At 38.1% G+C, this 17,593-nt stretch overlaps 3 protein-coding genes across 5 annotated transcripts; 2 read left to right on the top strand and 1 right to left on the bottom strand.

Moving 5' to 3' along the window:
* The first annotated feature begins 485 nt into the window (after positions 1–485).
* LOC121750229 (G-type lectin S-receptor-like serine/threonine-protein kinase At5g24080) lies at positions 486–3,528 on the top strand. 2 transcript variants are annotated; one of them, XM_042144722.1, is made up of 3 exons: positions 486–800; positions 1,069–2,390; positions 2,484–3,528. In XM_042144722.1, exons 1-3 carry the CDS (start codon positions 559–561, stop codon positions 3,479–3,481), a joined length of 2,562 nt encoding a protein of 853 aa, XP_042000656.1. In that variant the 5' UTR covers positions 486–558; the 3' UTR covers positions 3,482–3,528. The 2 variants fall into 2 exon arrangements, with proteins under 2 accessions (XP_042000656.1, XP_042000657.1); XM_042144723.1 differs by having other exon boundaries at positions 597–800; positions 1,080–2,390.
* A 530-nt stretch (positions 3,529–4,058) lies between these two features.
* Positions 4,059–8,071, top strand: LOC121750757 (WD repeat-containing protein 91-like). Its single transcript, XM_042145361.1, has 15 exons — positions 4,059–4,569; positions 4,648–4,770; positions 5,081–5,211; positions 5,296–5,371; positions 5,598–5,656; positions 5,765–5,859; positions 6,099–6,201; positions 6,322–6,416; positions 6,520–6,582; positions 6,730–6,814; positions 6,928–7,036; positions 7,142–7,254; positions 7,363–7,421; positions 7,558–7,666; positions 7,775–8,071. The coding sequence occupies exons 1-15, from the start codon at positions 4,185–4,187 to the stop codon at positions 7,910–7,912; spliced, it is 1,743 nt and encodes a 580-aa protein (XP_042001295.1). The 5' UTR covers positions 4,059–4,184; the 3' UTR covers positions 7,913–8,071.
* Positions 8,072–8,291: 220 nt separating this feature from the next.
* On the bottom strand, positions 8,292–17,238 carry LOC121751461 (protein timeless homolog). 2 transcript variants are annotated; one of them, XM_042146213.1, is made up of 20 exons: positions 16,972–17,238; positions 16,722–16,874; positions 16,477–16,636; positions 15,422–15,740; positions 15,147–15,284; positions 14,860–15,049; positions 14,627–14,757; positions 14,309–14,518; positions 13,938–14,104; positions 13,003–13,081; positions 11,800–12,309; positions 11,350–11,696; positions 11,050–11,136; positions 10,872–10,973; positions 10,424–10,666; positions 10,172–10,240; positions 9,852–10,076; positions 9,412–9,522; positions 8,763–8,879; positions 8,292–8,674 (listed from the first exon to the last, which is right to left on the bottom strand). In XM_042146213.1, the coding sequence occupies exons 1-20, from the start codon at positions 17,066–17,068 to the stop codon at positions 8,434–8,436; spliced, it is 3,696 nt and encodes a 1,231-aa protein (XP_042002147.1). In that variant the 5' UTR covers positions 17,069–17,238; the 3' UTR covers positions 8,292–8,433. The 2 variants fall into 2 exon arrangements, with proteins under 2 accessions (XP_042002147.1, XP_042002148.1); XM_042146214.1 differs by having other exon boundaries at positions 8,292–8,668.
* Positions 17,239–17,593: the final 355 nt, after the last annotated feature.

The following is a 17,593-nucleotide window of genomic DNA, read 5'->3' as shown; positions in this document are numbered from 1 at the left end:
AAAAGTAGAAATGAGTAATTGAAGAATGTAAATTATGTTTTAAATGGTGTCTAAACCATGTCTCAAGCACCATGTTTTTCAATATACATAATGCAGTTCGACTATATATTTTAAATCGCTCATATTGGCATATAAAAAAAATGAAACTCTACAATTTTGATTGGACTGATAAAAAGTGAAATAATTTTGTAAAAACACTTAGCATCCCTGCAAGTGTGAAAATCAGAAAAACAGGGTGTGACAAGCATTGCTTCATCTAGATCTAGAATTTGAAATACTTTCAAAATCAAACCTAACTCAACATACATAAAATTAGACACGTGTCGTACATTATCCAGCCGACCATACTTCAATTTTCAACATTGTAGCTCAACAACCGTTGCCCACGTGTCACCTTACAACACTTTTACTCTCTCTCCACACAACTCTACTTCCAATATACATCCTCCCTCCAAATCCTTCTCATAAATAATGCAACCCTCAACTTAAACCTTCAACCAAGGCTTCTCCAAATTGAAATGAACCATATATTTTAAGTCATTTGTCTCTTCTATTAATATGCTTCGGTTCTATTATTTGCCCGTGTATTGGGCAGTCCTATCTCTATTCGGATCCATTGTGTCGGGTCGGGTCACGCCTGGCTCACGATTGGTTGCGCGGGAGAAGCAAGCATGGATTTCAGACAACGGGACTTTTGCCTTCGGGTTTGCCGAGGCAAACTCAAGAAATGATCAATTTCAGCTCGGAATATGGTTTTATCAACTTCCTAGTGATCGCACGTTTGTTTGGTCTCCTGACATGTAAGTAATGCTCATTTCCGTAATTTGCTCAAATCTCTCACTCCGTTATATGCCAATAAAACTCTCTTTTGCTCATTTTAGTCGGTCATACTCCCATTTTATTACTCTATAAAATTAATATACAAAAAGAGAAATTTTGTATTAGTATATACTCCATATGACGATTACTATACTTAGAAAATACGCGACACAAGTATTAATGGAAGTTAGAGTAACGATTAAATTTGTTGGCCAAACCATTCATTTTATCTAAATAATCTAAATATAGAAATTCTCCAGTCAGCAAAGACGCAATCCTTGAGTTCCAACCCAACGGCAACCTCGTCCTCACCGACGGCCGCGCCACCGTCTGGTCCTCCAACTCCACCACCCCCGGCTCCCCCAGCGCCACCATGTCCGACAACGGCAACTTCATCATCTACGGCCCCAACCAAAGCGTGGCGTGGCAGAGCTTCTCCCACCCCTCCGACACCCTCCTCCCCGGCCAACCCCTCACCGCCTCTCTCGAGCTGACCTCCTCCAAATCCACCTCCCGCGACGGCTACTACTCCCTCAAAATGCAGCAGCAACCCACCTCCCTCAGCCTCTCCCTCACCTACAATCTTCCCGAATCCCCCGATTCTCCGCCGGAGCCGCTGTCCAACTTCTCCTACTGGTCCGGGCCCGACATATCGAACGTCACCGGCGACGTCGTCGCCTTCATGAACGACGGCGGCAGCTTCGGCATCGTCTACGGCTCCTCCGCGGACGGCGCCGTCTACGTGTACAAGAACGACAACGACAGCGGCGGCTTATCCGCGGCGATGAACCGGACGAGTAGCCCGGTGGTTATCCGGAGATTGATCTTGGAAGCTAACGGCAACCTGAGGATGTACCGGTGGGACAACGACGTCAACGGATCAAGGCAGTGGGTGGCGGAGTGGGCCGCCGAGTCGAATCCATGCAACATCGCCGGGATATGCGGCAACGGGATATGTAACCTGGACAGGAGCAAGACAAATGCGTCTTGCTCCTGTCTGCCCGGGACAACGGATTCCGAGGAGGGAATCCGCTGCTCTGGGAATTCGTCCGCAATTATGGGAAAGTGTGAAGTGAATCATGAGAATGTGACGCCTAAGTTGAAGATGTCTGTGCTGAAGGATACGAATTACTACTTCTCTGATTCGTCGGTGATTGCGAATTATAGCGACGAGGGGACGGTGTCGAAATGCGGAGACGCTTGCTTGTCTGATTGCGATTGCGTTGCTTCGGTTTATGGTTTGAATGAGGAGAAGCCGTACTGTTGGATTTTGAGGAGGTTGGATTTCGGAGGCTACGAGGATCTCGGCTCGACCGTGTTCGTGAAGGTGGATTCGGATGGGGATGGGTTAACCAGTGAGGAAACAGGGAAGGTTTTGGTGCTGCCTATTGTTTTGAGCATCACTGTGCTGATAGGCCTTCTTGTTTGCTTGTTGTACATCAACGTTCGTCGGAAGAGGAAGCTGAGACGAGCTCTCGAGAGTTCTCTCATCGTGTCGGGCCAGCCCATCAGTTTTAGCTACCGCGATTTGCAGTTCAAGACCAGTAACTTTACACAGCTACTAGGAACAGGTACTGAGACTTATATAGTGATTTCAGTTTTTTCTTTATGGAAATAATATATAGATATGAAGATGTGTTGCTGATTCGTTTGTATGGATGTAGGTGGATTCGGGAGCGTGTACAAGGGAAGCCTAAGCAACGGGACATTGATCGCGGTGAAGAAGCTGGACAGAATCCTGCCTCATGGGGAGAAGGAGTTCATTACAGAAGTGAACACTATTAGCTCGATGCATCATATGAATTTGGTGAGATTGTGGGGATATTGCTCGGAGGGGATCCAGAGGCTTTTGGTTTACGAGTTCATGAAGAATGGATCGTTGGATAAGTGGATCTTCTCATCCAGTTGCACCAGCAGTAGTAGTTGTAGTAGTAGTAGCAGCAGGATTCTAGACTGGGAAACTCGGTTTCAAGTGGCGGTAGGTACTGCACAAGGCATCGCCTACTTCCACGAGCAATGTCGGGATAGGATAATCCACTGCGACATAAAGCCAGAAAACATTCTCCTCGACGACAACTTCAAGCCCAAGGTGTCGGACTTTGGCCTAGCCAAGATGATGGGGAGGGAGGCGTCGCGGGTGGTGACCATGATACGTGGGACGAGAGGGTACCTGGCTCCTGAATGGGTCAGCAACCGCCCCATCACTGTAAAGGCGGATGTGTATAGTTACGGGATGCTGTTGTTGGAGATCATAGGTGGGAGGAGGAATTTGGATATGAGCTATGATACAGAGGATTTCTTCTACCCTGGCTGGGCTTTCAAGGAGATGAAGATGGGGAGGGCCGCGAAGGCGGCCGACAGACGGCTGGAGGGGGCCGTAGAGGAGGAGGAGGTGGCGAGGGCGCTGGCGGTGGCGTTTTGGTGCATACAAGATGAGATTGCAGTGAGGCCGACGATGGGGGACGTGGTGAAGATGTTGGAAGGTTCGGTGGAGATAAACGATCCGCCGATGCCTCAGGCTGTGGTGGAGCTGATCGAAGAAGGATTGGATAATGTGTACAAGGCTATGAAGAGAGAATTCAATCACTATAGTTCATTTACTATCACTACTCATCCTTCTTCTCATGCAACATGTAGCTATTCCACCATGTCTCCTAGATGAATATCTATACCTGCATTTGATTGAGATTGGAAAAAAGAGATGAGATACATATACTAGTACTACTATACAATTTTAATAGGACTAATTGGACTTAGCTGCTTGCTTCACTTGAGCAAATCATTTGTTCTAAATTAACCTCCAACTAAAAAAATCACATTTTCTTGCATAACAGTGATGCATATATTTGATTGGGATTGGAACAAGAGATGTGATATGCTACTATACAACTCTATAATACTAGGATAAAATGGACTTCATCTCTTTGCACTTCATTTCAGTGATTATGATTCAAATGGATGGGATCTACTTTTGCACGTAATAGCTTCCCCATGAAAATTTACTTGCTAAATAACTTTACGAAGTCCTACTCTAGATCACTCTAAAAATATGTGACATATTTACTATGGAGTAAGCTAATAATATTATATAAAAATGAAATAAATATAAAAAAAATATTTCTAAATCCAACAAAAATTATAAACTATATTACCGGCCTACACGTCAGATAATCTCATGGATGTTTATATTTTGTTTTCTATAAAAAAAATAGACTGTTTCAGTTATGGATTTCCCGAAATTTAGCAGCTGCAATTTTTTTGCCGTGATTCGGGGTGAAGAAAAGGCTCTGTGAAATCCTACAAACCTATATATATCTAAGCCAAGATTCTTTGCAGATGAGAATCAAAGATTCAAGGAAGAAGGAATGGAGCAACTGCAATTCGCGGATGGATTAGTGAAAGAATTCCTCTTGTACAGAGGATTCACCAGCACGCTGCAAGCTTTCGAGAAAGACTTAGCAACTGATGTTGGCGAAGGATTTCAAGTCGACGACATTATGAACCTAATTTTCGGCGTCTACGTCCCCCAATATGAGGCTGCCAAGTTGATCGATCTGCTAATCTTTTTCAACACTTACACAAATTCGGATCAGAAATGCATTGATATTGTTGCGAAATTGCAGCAGTCAGTCTTGCGTTATTACGTTGTTTATTGCTTGAAACATGAGAAGAGAGACGCAGTGCTGGAGCTGTTCGAATATTATGGGAAAGGTCTCGCGCGGACTGATCCGAGTTGGTGTAATTGGTTCTGTGAGTATAGCTTTCGATTAATTCAATTCTCTGCACTGTTGTTATGGCTCTGATCTTGTTGATTTTTGGTCGTTGCAGCGCTTCCGTATTTGCCGAATCCGCTTTTGGATTCACGGTTTAACGTCTTCTTTTCGGATGTGTGGTTCCAAACGTTGTACATTTCTCTTAGGACTTTCTTGAGGAAGATTCTCACTGGAACTCATATCCTTAACCAATAGATTGAATGCTAGTATGTAAATAACTGCATCCGTGTTGTAATTGTAAACAATAGACATATCAGCTGCTTCTGGTTCATTGCAATAAGAGACTTTGACATGATTGATGTGTATATGCATATATTCAAGTTATTTGTTATGTTTCGTTTCTTTTCTTGTCTTTATCATTGACTTGGGGAGTAAATTATTTGAATTGTTAGTGTCCACAACTGATTACTACTTGTCAACTAGTGGAAAAATCAACTTCTCTAGATTTGCCAAAGGATGATATATGAGTTTTTTCTGAGCTTATCCACGTACCCCTGCCTTATTGGAGATAGTTTCTGAAAGGGACACTGTGAAGCAGCTGCAACAAGAGATACAGCAGCTTTCTCTCAAGTTATCTCAAGCTCAGACTTCGTTGAAGGCAAAGGAGGCACAATCCAGTGTGAGTCCTTTATCACATACCAAATAAAACAGCCATTTTCTTATTGGATACAATACTCAAATGGTGGAATGATGTGTTTCTCAGTCTGGTTCGAACGATCCTGCTGTTGATAGTAGAAGTAATGATGATAGCCAAAGCTGTAAAGAAGTCTCTGTTACAGGTTAGTCATTCCTGAGTTGTTTGGGTCTTTTACACAGGCAAAGCAAACTAAGGATGTTACTACTTCTTTGTTCATGTAGGATGAGATATAGCAAACACATAATACTATATGCACAATGCATGTTATGAACAAATCATGAATGGGCTATAGAAATTCACACGAAGTGCCTGCTGCCATCATAGACAGCAGCCTTATTGCTGATGTTAAATGTGTTTTTCCATCACAGGCAGTGATTCTGATCAGATTAATGAAGAAGATTTTCCTCAAGTGAAAACAAAGTTTCAGGTTAATGCTTTTGACAGAAATTACTACTCTAGTTGTTTTTGTGATATATGAATCTTTTCTATGTCTTCAAATTGATGGTCTTCTACTCCTCATGTACTTTTTCTGTAGTATACGTTCGAGGGCCACACAAGTCCAATCAGTTGTAGCCGCTTTTCTGCTTCTGGTGACAATGTAGCGAGTGCTTCTGTGGATGGCACAGTCAGGTAAATTTTGTCAACTTACTAACTCTTTGCGTAAGAAGCATGGCTCTCTTATACAACCAATTAAATGATGAATTCATAGGCAGAATAAAAATGTATAGAACTGCTACAGACAGAGGTTATTATTTGTTATGGCCATGGTAATCTTTTGTCCTGTTCAAATAATAATTTCAGATTTAATTTATGCCTCGATTCTATTGACATACTTGTTGGCTATCCTTTCTCATATTGCTGTGGTACAGTATATGGACCTTTGATTCATCAGCACCGACATCAAGAAATGCAACCATCCACTGTGGAGCTGAGATCATGTCTCTTGAGTGGGATTGCAGGTCCAATAATTTGGTATGTTTCTGAGTGTTTTTATATTTAAATTGAAGTTTCTTTTGGTTTAATCTTGTGAAATACATACCAAGTAATGAAGACTGAGCATCTGCTTGGATTTTATTGTCTGTTTGACTAAAGCTACTCATGGGCACTTCTGATGGATGCATAAAAGCATGGAATGCAGATGCTAAGCGACTTGTTTGTGATCTAAATTCTTCAGAAGCATATCCGAGGTGCTCTGCTTCTGTCCTTTGGATATTCATCTATAACCCTTGTGTCAATTATATTTGCTTCTTTCGCTTTCCACCTATCCTGATCATCATCATCATACTTCAGTATTTTGGACCTGAAATGCAGTCCCGTGGAGCCTATTTTGGTTTCTGCAGCAGCATCTGGGAGGTACCTATGAACTTTCCATATATCATTCACTTTAGCCCCGCAGGCACGCAATTCTCTTTCTGAGAGATGATAGTTTTAGGCTCTACCATTGTAACCAAGAAAGAATCAAAAGAATTTGTAAATCTTAGCATCCAATACCCTTTGCAGGCAAGTTTCTGGTAGTTCTGAATCTTCTGATAGCTTGGGTTTTGCCTCATTGACTGTATGGAACTTGAAGTCTTGGAAAGCTGTGGTATGTAATCGTTCCTCATGACGTTGTATGTGAATCAAGAAACATTAATACATGCTCTTACCTTTCCCTTCTGAATAAATAATCATAAATCCTCACTTCAACTTTTCTTGAAGACTGTCCTTCCTCTAGGAAAAGATCCACCAGCAATAACCTCTTTGAGCTTCAATGGCAATGGAAAGCTTTTAGCAGCAGCTGGAACAGGTGGATCGATTCATATGTTTGGTATCCTTACTCTATATCTTGTAAAGAATATTTGTTTCTTAGTCTTTTACACGTATAATAGCAAGTTTATAACATGTACCAAATACATTCCTTAACTGAGAGAAGATATGTCTTCTTGCAAACAACTTGTTGGATGGACTGCACATGATTGTGCGATTACGTCAATTCTTTTTGGGCCCAATGAGTCCAGTATCTTTAGCTTGGGAACTGACGGAAATGCAAGTACCTATGATCGTGTTGCTTGCACTAGTAGTATTATATATGCGGTCCCTTCAAATAAACAGAAATTGAGTAACAAATCTAACCAGAAAATTTTGTGCTCTCAGATATGTGAGTGGAGCTTGAAGAATCTAGGCAAAGTAATTTCGTCAAGAAATTGCAGCAGGTATAAAGTTGTTACTTACGTGCTACTATTATTCATGTTTTTCATATAGAATTAGCATGAAAGTCTAATCTCTGTTCGTGTTTCATTTTACTCTAGAAAAAGTGTTATTAACTCTCAGACTGTTACTATGATATAGGTTTTGCAACCTCGAAAATTCTTCTCAATGGAGACATGAAATGGCTTTCGATGCAGAGAGGAGTAGACTTCTAGTGACTTCTGGTTTAGAAACAGCACCAATATACCGGGTAAGCAGAATAGCATTCTCCACTCTCCTAATTCATTCTTGGCCGCATGACATTGGATGCTGGTTTGCTGATGCATTGGACTTGTTATTCTTTGTCTGCTGCGGACAGCTTCATGGTCAAAGTAGCATGGGAACTCTTCGTCATAAGGGATCGATCACAACAGTAGATTGGCATCCACGCTTGCCCATCCTCTTGACAGGGTCATCTGATCATTCTGTGATGGTCACATCAATATCATTAAAGTGATAATTCCTTTTTTCGATTGGTTGGGGCGTAGGTATGTTTGATTAGTTCTTGATGTACTACTATCCTAGGTTTTTTAATGACATAGTCGGAGTAGATGATATTCAAGGTTGCCTTGCTTTGTAAAACATCTTTATTATTGAAAATTTGAAATGTATATGACCGTTGCCTAAGTTTTGTTGCATTGGCTCATTTGTTGGTTTTGTTTTATTACTATAATTCTTATTTTGATTCCAAATACTTGTTTGCAAGTGTTATAGCATACAACATGAAATCACGTTCTTGATCATGTTGGCACAATCTTTTCTTTTTGTTATTTACACCGAGACTCTGGATAAGCCAATTCATGAGATTAAATGTAGCAGAAAGAAAGCAAACATGATGGAACAGAGAACAAATGCCAAAGCATAACTATTTGAAACAAAGCCATGCCTTGACATGGTTTGCATTATAGTTGACTATTCTACCTATTTGCAGCATTTTATATTTAGCTATACACAGTATAGATATGGTCATTGAGAATGTTATTCCTCATCATCTTCAAAGTCGATCACCATCCTCCTCTGCCTTCTCGATGCACTACTTTCCTGTGTGATGCTTACGGGCTGTGTGTCTTCATCAAAATCCGCCAGTTCATCACCGAGAGCTTCTTCGTAAGTTCCCTCTCCAATTGTTTCAGTTGCTAAGTCATGAGAGTCTTTAGCAACTGAAACATCAATCTCTTTGGAACCCGTCTGCTTGGATTGTACTATATCGGCCCTGATACTGGAGAGAATATTAGGAACTACAAAAAACAAATGCAGACATATACTGCAACCAATACTTGAAACCATTTTTGTTACTTTCTGAGTACCTCTCTGAGATTTGGGTATCCCTGCCAACTAAGTTGGTATCAGATAAATTCTCCCCGAATGCATAATCCAGAACTATATCGTCATCATCACTGATACGGGGTTTTTTCTTTGTTTTCCTGAGTAAAATAACAGAGTACTTAGCAACATATAACAAAGAATTAGAACGGAAAGAAGCTTTGCATGGTAAAACCAGCTTCTCTATGGTGACTGTATATGGTTGTATTTTTCACCCTACAGCCTTTTCTCATATACCAATTAATCCTAGCATAGGGCAGAACTATATAAAGCCTGCGAAGGTAATAAAATGTACCACAGCAATTTTCATTATTGTGATTAATAAAAAGTTATGTACCAATCAAAACGAAGAATAAAATTGAAAGAAAACAACATCATTGGCTAAATAAGTTACTGACAATAGAATAGAACCGAAGTTAAATACATATATCATACAAGGAGATCCTTAGATATTCCGAAAAATGATTTCTGAGATCAACCGTGTTTTCATGCTAAATATGGCAAAACAGAACATACATATTAACACGTCCTATGTATGGCTTTTTTCATACTGACACAAGTACCACTAGTTAACACTATAATCCATGATGTACAAGTGCATACTGAGAGAGAGAGGGAGAGACAGAGACTTACGCCAATACAGAGCTAAGTAATTCATCATCAGAGATGTCTCCTGGAGATTCCCGTGCTACCTTCTTAATTTTACTCTTATCAGTGTGCTTTCCATTTCGATTATGTTTGCCCCTAAAAGAAACACAACAGGAGTTAAATACTCTAACATTAGAACAGGTAACTGTGCCATTTTAATGTGAAGGAACTCTATTGCTATTTCACTAACATGCAACTGAGAGTTTGTAGCCTCAGAAGAGAGTTTAAGATGTGAAACCATTTTCATAAATAAAACTACCTTGTTTTCCTTTAATCAGATATTAGGCTCTTCATAGTTGGAAAATAAAGTACTAGGTCTTTTTGTTCAACTATTAGTTAGGGCTTGAGATATGCAATGACACACAAGAATAGTATTACAAATGTAGATGCAATTTCATGCAAAGAGTTGTGTGGTTTGAGATTACCTAATCTTCAGAGACGATAATGTTTCACTATCAGAGTTGCCTGCACCTTCTGAAGGAAATTTTCTTACAATCTCATCCCTCAAATGCATGCTAGCCGGAGGCTTCTTTTTTGGCCTAACAAGGCCAAGTTGCTTAAGTTTTCTAGAAACCTGAGAGGTGGAAATGCTGCCACTGCTATCTAGTGCATTAGCAATCATGTAGCTGCACCTCTTGTGATCTTTGAACCTTCAACAAGTTAAATATGACACGAAAATATCTTAATTATTTGAGTAAAAATTCATACAAGTAAACTACGCATGGCATAGTTCGAGAACTCTTACTGTTCGAATAAATCTTTGATCTCCTGTTCCTGACTAACACTAAATGCATCTACCCTTTTTCTAGAGTTCCTGACAAGGAAGAGGAAGAAGGCGCATCAATCAACTTGAACAGAAGACAGATAAGCTTGTTATTCAAAAATTTTCCATTTCAATTAAACCGACCTATGTGATAAATCAGAATTTAATAAGCATGAAGTAGGGCATATAAACTAGCGATAAACACAGATCATGCATAATGCTCAAAGCACTTACAGTGGTCTCTTTGGGGATGAACTTTTCTCTGTTGGAGTTAAATTGGGATGAGTCGTATCTTTTGAAGCATCCTTCTTGTTTCCCTGAAGTTGATTGGAGGTTTTAGAGCTTTGCTTCTTTTCTTTAGCTGGCAGTTTAAGTCCAAGCTGTCTAAGAAACTTAGAAATTTGTGGTTTTGAAATATCTCCATCTGGATCAAGCTCTCCAGCAATGAGCGTACTACATTCTGGGTTATCCTTATACCTAACATACCAGGATCTTAGTAAATTATTGCAATTTGGAATGTCAAAGCAAAATAAAAGTCTCAAAGTAGCAGGCAAACTAAACCAACAGTGATGAAAAGAATACATTCAGTTGATTAATAAAAGCTGAGTTCATGCTAGAGGACTAGTGTCTTCTTATGGTCCAAAAAGCTTTGTCAGTATAATCAAATTTAGGAAGAACTAACTTTTCATAGAGATCCTTAAGCTTTCCAGTAATTTCATCAGTAAGTATAAGGCCATTTCCTCTCCTTGATGATAGCTTGCCAGATTCCTCTTCAGAACTCTCCCTGAATTATAGGAAGCAACAAAAGATGAGAACAAAAAAAAACCCAGAAAAGAGCTAAAATTGTAAAGAGACCATACCTGTCAGATATTGCAATCTCTTCAATCATTTCTTCCACTGGATTTTGCCTGAACTTCTGAAAGTTTTCTTTGAAAGGATCATCTTCCCTGTACAACATTCATCAGAACCTCATCAGAGAAAATATCAACATTCTGAACTAGAAAAATGGAAATCATGCCAGTCATTATGCATTGGGTCACATCAGTAAATCCAAAATAAATTAGCTCTTATTCTAATTCAAATGACAAATTAGTTTGAGTTTTTAGCTCCCTCTAGAAAGCTGCAAGAAGAAATATGAACTGATCTTGAAGATATCTTACTCTTGGTTGTCATAATCATCATCACCTAGGGCATCAGCTAAATTCCTGCGAACCCATTTTTGATCATCAAAAAAGCCACTTCCACTCTTTTTGGTTCCATTTCTGCCTTCCCCAGATTCATTTTTTATACTGTTTAGCTCATTTAGCATAGATCCACAATTTATATAATGGCTTTCTTTTCGTGTCTTCACAAATAGAACTTCAACCAAAAGAAGGGGATAATTCTTCATTTTCCGCAGCATTCTCCGTGTCAAACTTGTCAAAAAGTCGACAATGTTTTCATATTCTTTGTGTGGCCTTGATTTCTGCTCTTCCAGGATATCAAAGAATATTGTGAGGAGTGATAGCTGTAGAATTGATTGAGATATTATCGTTAGACACTTGCATCTAAAATTATATTTTCCAAATGAAACAAGGTATATATTGCAAAATAACTGCTCATATATATACCTGATACAGCATCGGGGACAGTTCAAGATCATCACAAATACGTCGGAGCACAGTTACTATATAATGATTCGTCATGATGGAATTGGTCTTATAGAACTTCAGCAACCAGCACAACTTCTGAATAATAGTGTTGCTAGCAAGAGCGGATACCAAAGTAGATACCTTAAAATCAACTTCATCTGCCAATATTGGCTGCTCATCAGAAGAATCATCAGTGTGCAGACCATCGTTTTCAGTAATATTTCTGTCATCCACCTCTGCATTGTTGCATCCCAGGTTGGCTGGATTCGTTTCACCAACCTTAATGGCATCCCTGATGCTTTCATCAGCCTCTGTATTAAACTCGTCATTTGTTAATGTCTCTTTTTCCAACATGTTGACATCATTTGGTTCTTCACAAGTGGAGCTGCCTATCTCATTCTGGATACTAACATCACCGACACTTGGTTCACAAACATTTTCATTCTTGGTTTCTGCCTTCTTTTTTCTCTTTCTCAACTTTTTTGAGACCTTAATTTAAGAAAAGTTAAAATCTTAAATATACAGAACGTACAGTACAATATATATTGAATTTGAAAACATATAAGAAATGATGAACATTTGAGAATATGTGTGTTGTTTTCTTCAAACATATATAGAAAATAGTAAGATAATGCATTCAAATGCTACTCCTGTCCAAGTCTTGGCAAACTGATAACTCAAAGAAAGGGATAAAATTATCGCTTCAGAAATTTATGCTAAAGGAAGGCATGTCATAACTTGAAATGTAAAATCAGACTGAATTAAAACATGCCAGACATCATTTTGTTTCTCCAGACAATTTTCTATTGTGTAATTGACCTTTCTACAGAACATATACTGAGCCCTTGCTTTCGGCCAAGAAAGCGAAAAATCCAGAAACCCACTATGATTAGAATCAAGTTGGACAATGTGCAGTCGCACTTAAAAGGTATCTAATAAAAATTAGGACAAAGATTATAGATAAAATCTAATCACCTAAAAGAAAGACTCTTCAAATTATGCAGTACAGCAGTACAAGAAACTCCAGGAAATAAGTTGGATAACTTATAGCTCTACAATTTAAAATCTAAAGATTTTTAGACACTTCTGTGTGCAGCTTGATGAGCAGAGAATCAGGAATTTGAACCAAGTCTATAGAAAGCAAGTAGCTATATATAAAAAGTTATTGCAAATCAAATGTACCCTCAGAGTGCCTCGTGCTTGGAGGTTTTCCAGTAGTCGCAGAACCACATGCACAGTTTCCACCAAGTTGGCAAGATCACTAGAAAAATCATTAAAGCATGATTAACAAAGCAATACAAAAAAAATTAACATATATTTATTTTCGGAGAATAAAATTACTAAAGCCAATGCATGATGCATCCCAAATTTTATTCTAGCATGTGCATGTTGTGTATTCAAGTTGTGCATTTAGTTTCTAAGTTATAGCATAACATGATGCTGCTATAGGATTACCAGTACTTAAGAATTTGAAGCTTAAAGTGAATAAGGTAAAATAATTGACTCCTCTCTGCAACAAACAAGCTAAACTGGCACAGAGTTGCAGGTGAATCTAATAAGATATAAAATGGTGATTAGTAGCCTAATTTAGAGGTTCAAAATAACTTACTTTGCATTCATAATATAAAAACCAATCCCAGCCTTACAAAAATTAGACTATTTATAAGAATTGTGACTTGATTCAATACCAACAAGAGTAAACAACTATCAGCCATATTAAACAGATAATAATTTTCTTCATTGTGGGAGAAGTGCTCCTAAACACCAAAAAGTATGATAGTTGAAACACCCAATGCCTTGACATAAATGATGAACCTCACCATCAGTGGTAAAACTAAGACCAAGGAGCTACAAATTAAACAGAATGAGTAATTCATTTGTTGATGCAAGAGATTTCAAAGACAAAATCATATAGCATGGGTGTTCAAGTCAAAATAAGTTGCACTCTTTAGGTGAGCACAGTTTTTGTTGAGGTGAACACTTTTGTGATTAACAAAAATTGTTATAAAAATATATGTGGCAAACAAAAATTTGGGAGCACAAATACTCCTACCTCTAGTATCAATTGGCAGTAAAAAAATACTTAAGCACGGTGTTAAAGGAAATAAGTGGGAAACCTTTTAGATTGTTTATGAGTGTCAAAGGATTTAATCAGATTCAAGAGAAATCGAGTCATCCCTTCCTCAGTTTGATCATAGAATAACTTGTATAGAAGAATGCGAGCTGTCTGAGGTTCTTTTGAATCTTCTAGGGATTTCTTTAGCACCAAATCCAGCATTCGTATCTTCAAAGGAAATAATTGTATATGTCAGAAACAGCAACACATAGCATGCTTGCAGAAACTCATGGAAAAAATCCATTAAGAGAGAGATGTACATACTTCTCGAGTAAAGTAAAAGGGCATGCAAATTAGGAAATTGATATAGCAAGAGGTGTTATTAAACATTGAAGATGAATGAGGTAGAACTTGAGCCTGAAGATTAATTACCATAACTTTTGCAAGGGACCCTGCTGCTGAAAGAAACTTATAATCATTTGTTTGTTTCAAGGCTTCAAATGCATATCGCCATTTTGAAATGACCAGTAGAAACATCGACTCAGTCAATGTTTCAGCAATTGGGCCGCATATGCTACCTTTAAACAAGGCATCGTCATCAAGAGAATTTGCTGTCTCCTCATTGTTAGCATCAATACTAGGCTGTCAATGCATGCAGCAGCCTATGTAAGCTTTGAAACATGAAGCAAGAGCCATAAGATTTACAATAGGAAAGTATGATATATTTTAGTTCCACCGGTTGTTTCATACCTTAGAAGCTACACACTTGTGATACTGAAAAGATGTGACAAACTCAGCAACCTTAAAAAACATGATAACATCAGTGCTCTGAATCTCAAGATGCTCTTTATCAATATCCTCACGGATTGACTGCATCAGAACTGGAGGAAACATAATGTAAATGAGATCATATATTACACAGAAATCACACAGAAGGAAAAAAAATGGTAAAATATCCATGTTAGTAGCTAAAAAATTAATACCATTGTATCCTCCCATCAGAAATTGGCTTATAAAACCATCAAGTAATTGCAGGGTTTTATTTTTTGTTGACGGTAGTTCTCTATGTTCCCATTTCTCTCGTTTGGATGGACCTCGGATAACTTTAGGACCTTTTAACAAAGCATCATCAGAAGGAGAAGGGTTTCCCTTCAGAAGTGCTTTAGAACCATCCTGTTGCAGATTTACAGTTAACCCCACAAAATATAAATGTTCAATATTTTCACCAGAACTATAAGGCTGGAACATCAAGAGCGATTATATGTCATACCAAGGTGACTCTCGTATATGTTCCAGTAAACTTTGAATAGCAACTTAGATTGTGAAATCTAGTAAGCCTTCTTTTCTCTTGTTCCTCTGTCATGAAGGACTGGAGACTGCTAACTAAATTTTCAGAATCATCTTCAACCTAAATAACATATCATAAGATGTAATGAAGATGAAGCATGATCAATGAGATAGAAAGAAGCCAGGAAAGGTTCAATGGACACAAAACATACATACGGACATTTGATTAATATCTTAGAAAAAAAACAATCCACAAACCTCATAGCTCTTCAAGTATGCTTTTGCAATCAACTCAGGATTTTGACCTTTAAATATGTGATAGTAAGTCTCTAGTAAAAGCAAGTTATCTTGACGAAGGTAGCCCTGAGAACCACCAGTGTGTTGTGATAATACCAAAATCAGGTCCATAACATTTTCCTGGAACAATAATTCTAAAAATTTGTCTCGAATAAATAGAAACCGAGTGGCTGATCCTTCAGCGTTCTGTTGGGTTGAAATATCTTGAATAGCAAGGACATTTCGAAATAAAGTGAGGACCAGCTGAACAAGTTTCCAGTCATCCTCTGTAAAAGATTCACTGCAAAACATGAAGTAAATTTTCATGTTGGATTCAATGGTAAAATTTAAGACCAGAGAAAAATTAGGATGGAGTAAAATGCTATTGATCAACTTAAACATGCAAGTTGCAGTCTTTCATACTATAACAAGCAATCGCTATATCATTCACCACCTTCTTGTCTTTCGAACAACTAATTTTAAGAAATCATGTTGCCACTAAGTTTAACATTAATTTTATCTCCCTTTCATCTTTGCCACAACCGAAAGTGAATTTAGTTCTTTAATTTTCAGAATGATACACTCATCCTCCCAAAGCGTTAATTGTTTAGTGTGACATATCAAATATTTGTAATTGTATACTACCCTACCAATTATGAGAAGCCAAAATTGCCTGGACATTTCACAAATAATCAGAAGTAGTAGTATCTAAGTTCATAAAGTATCACACAAAAATGAATCACATTGATTCATCCGACAAAATTTTGGAACATGCTTCCATACTCTGAAACATTTTCTGGCCAACTACCGAAAATCATAATACTCTCATAATAGTTCTTCCCAACAGGTAGGAAAACCCAACATTGTGACAGTCTCCACTCTCCAGGCTCAGAGACACCACTACAACTCCCATTTCGATAACAAATGATAACAAAATCAATTGAAGTTCCAATAATCTAATCTGTGATGGTCACCAAAAAAAAGTAAACCAGTTGTTTCTGCAGGTAAAAACATTCCCATCAACAAACAAAGCTGACCTTTCAAGATTTTCTAATGGGTTTTCAAGAAGAGACACTATTACTGGAACAATATTACTGAATGTAATAGAAGACTTCAGCCCCCAAAGATACTCGATTTGCTGCGATATGTCAACCGATGTAGGCTCAATGGGCATAGTGAGAAATACCAGCACTTTCACTACAAGAAGACAAGAACTTGATTAGTCATTATTTCATCTAGAACGTCAGCATATTACACTCCTAAAATTCCAATTCAGTCTAACCTGCATTCAACACCAAATTACGATCTTCGTGGAAATACTCGATAATCGGTATTAAATCCTTCCCCACGGTATTCCATTTACAGATTTGCTTGAACACATCCCTTTTCTCCGGATCGTCCCGCCTTAGAAACCTTAATAGATCCTTCAAGTTATCTGCCAAATATTTTGAGCAAAATCGAATTAAAAACATTTAAATAAACATCTCTGTTATTTTAATTTCTATTAAGTAAAGATGAAGAAGAAGTGGCACCTAAACAATACTCTCCCTTATTATATCCAATGCGCTTCCCATTGTCATCTTCTTCGACTATACCTAGCCCAGCGCAAATGGTTGATAATCCATCCATGTTCCTCGAATTAAACCCTTAATTTTGGGGAAACTCTAATGCTGGTTGAAGGGGTGTAGGAGGTGTGGATCTGAGAATATCTGGTATTAGGGATTAGAGTTTTGAGTGATGGTAGTAGAGTAGCCAGTGGTAAATTTCCCGCCTTATTTCAAGAATTGGCGCGATTCAGAGCGTTGTTTATAACGTTTATTCATTTTCTTTTTCTCGCACACATGAATTAAAAGCACAGTAATTTATTTTTTGTTTTTGCTTTTTCAAATTAGGGGAGATGAATAATAATTTAATGAACGCTTAATTTGACTTTATTATATTGAATTTATGTGACGAAGGTTTGTGATCAATTGCTAACTTGATATATTATGTTGATATTATGTATTGATATTTTAATATATTGCATTAATAAATTAAAAAAGTTTGTAATTTAAAATGTTAGTAATATAATACACTTTTAAGAAATGATATATGGAATAATTTTATATGAGCATTTTATGTGAGAATTATCCTCTCCAATGCAGGTTAATGTTG

The sequence above is a fragment of the Salvia splendens genome, chromosome 10 (genome assembly GCF_004379255.2).
Source record: "Salvia splendens isolate huo1 chromosome 10, SspV2, whole genome shotgun sequence".
Lineage (NCBI taxonomy): Eukaryota > Viridiplantae > Streptophyta > Magnoliopsida > Lamiales > Lamiaceae > Salvia > Salvia splendens.
This window is presented reverse-complemented; position numbering and strand designations above follow the sequence as displayed.

What these genes read in the sequence shown, in the direction of transcription:
- LOC121750229 (XM_042144722.1), top strand. Translation starts at nt 559, where the DNA reads ATGCTTCGGTTCTATTATTTGCCCGTGTATTGGGCAGTCCTATCTCTA. An exon ending in TTTGTTTGGTCTCCTGACAT is followed by an intron (nt 801 to 1,068) that starts GTAAGTAATGCT and finishes ATCTAAATATAG; the next exon opens with AAATTCTCCAGTCAGCAAAG. An exon ending in TACACAGCTACTAGGAACAG is followed by an intron (nt 2,391 to 2,483) that starts GTACTGAGACTT and finishes GTATGGATGTAG; the next exon opens with GTGGATTCGGGAGCGTGTAC.
- LOC121750757 (XM_042145361.1), top strand. Translation starts at nt 4,185, where the DNA reads ATGGAGCAACTGCAATTCGCGGATGGATTAGTGAAAGAATTCCTCTTG. An exon ending in CAAAGGAGGCACAATCCAGT is followed by an intron (nt 5,212 to 5,295) that starts GTGAGTCCTTTA and finishes TGTGTTTCTCAG; the next exon opens with TCTGGTTCGAACGATCCTGC. An exon ending in TCGTCAAGAAATTGCAGCAG is followed by an intron (nt 7,422 to 7,557) that starts GTATAAAGTTGT and finishes ACTATGATATAG; the next exon opens with GTTTTGCAACCTCGAAAATT.
- LOC121751461 (XM_042146213.1), bottom strand. Translation starts at nt 17,068, where the DNA reads ATGGATGGATTATCAACCATTTGCGCTGGGCTAGGTATAGTCGAAGAA. An exon ending in CCATTAGAAAATCTTGAAAG is followed by an intron (nt 15,741 to 16,476) that starts GTCAGCTTTGTT and finishes CATGTTTTGCAG; the next exon opens with TGAATCTTTTACAGAGGATG. An exon ending in AAGCACGAGGCACTCTGAGG is followed by an intron (nt 12,310 to 13,002) that starts GTACATTTGATT and finishes TCTTAAATTAAG; the next exon opens with GTCTCAAAAAAGTTGAGAAA.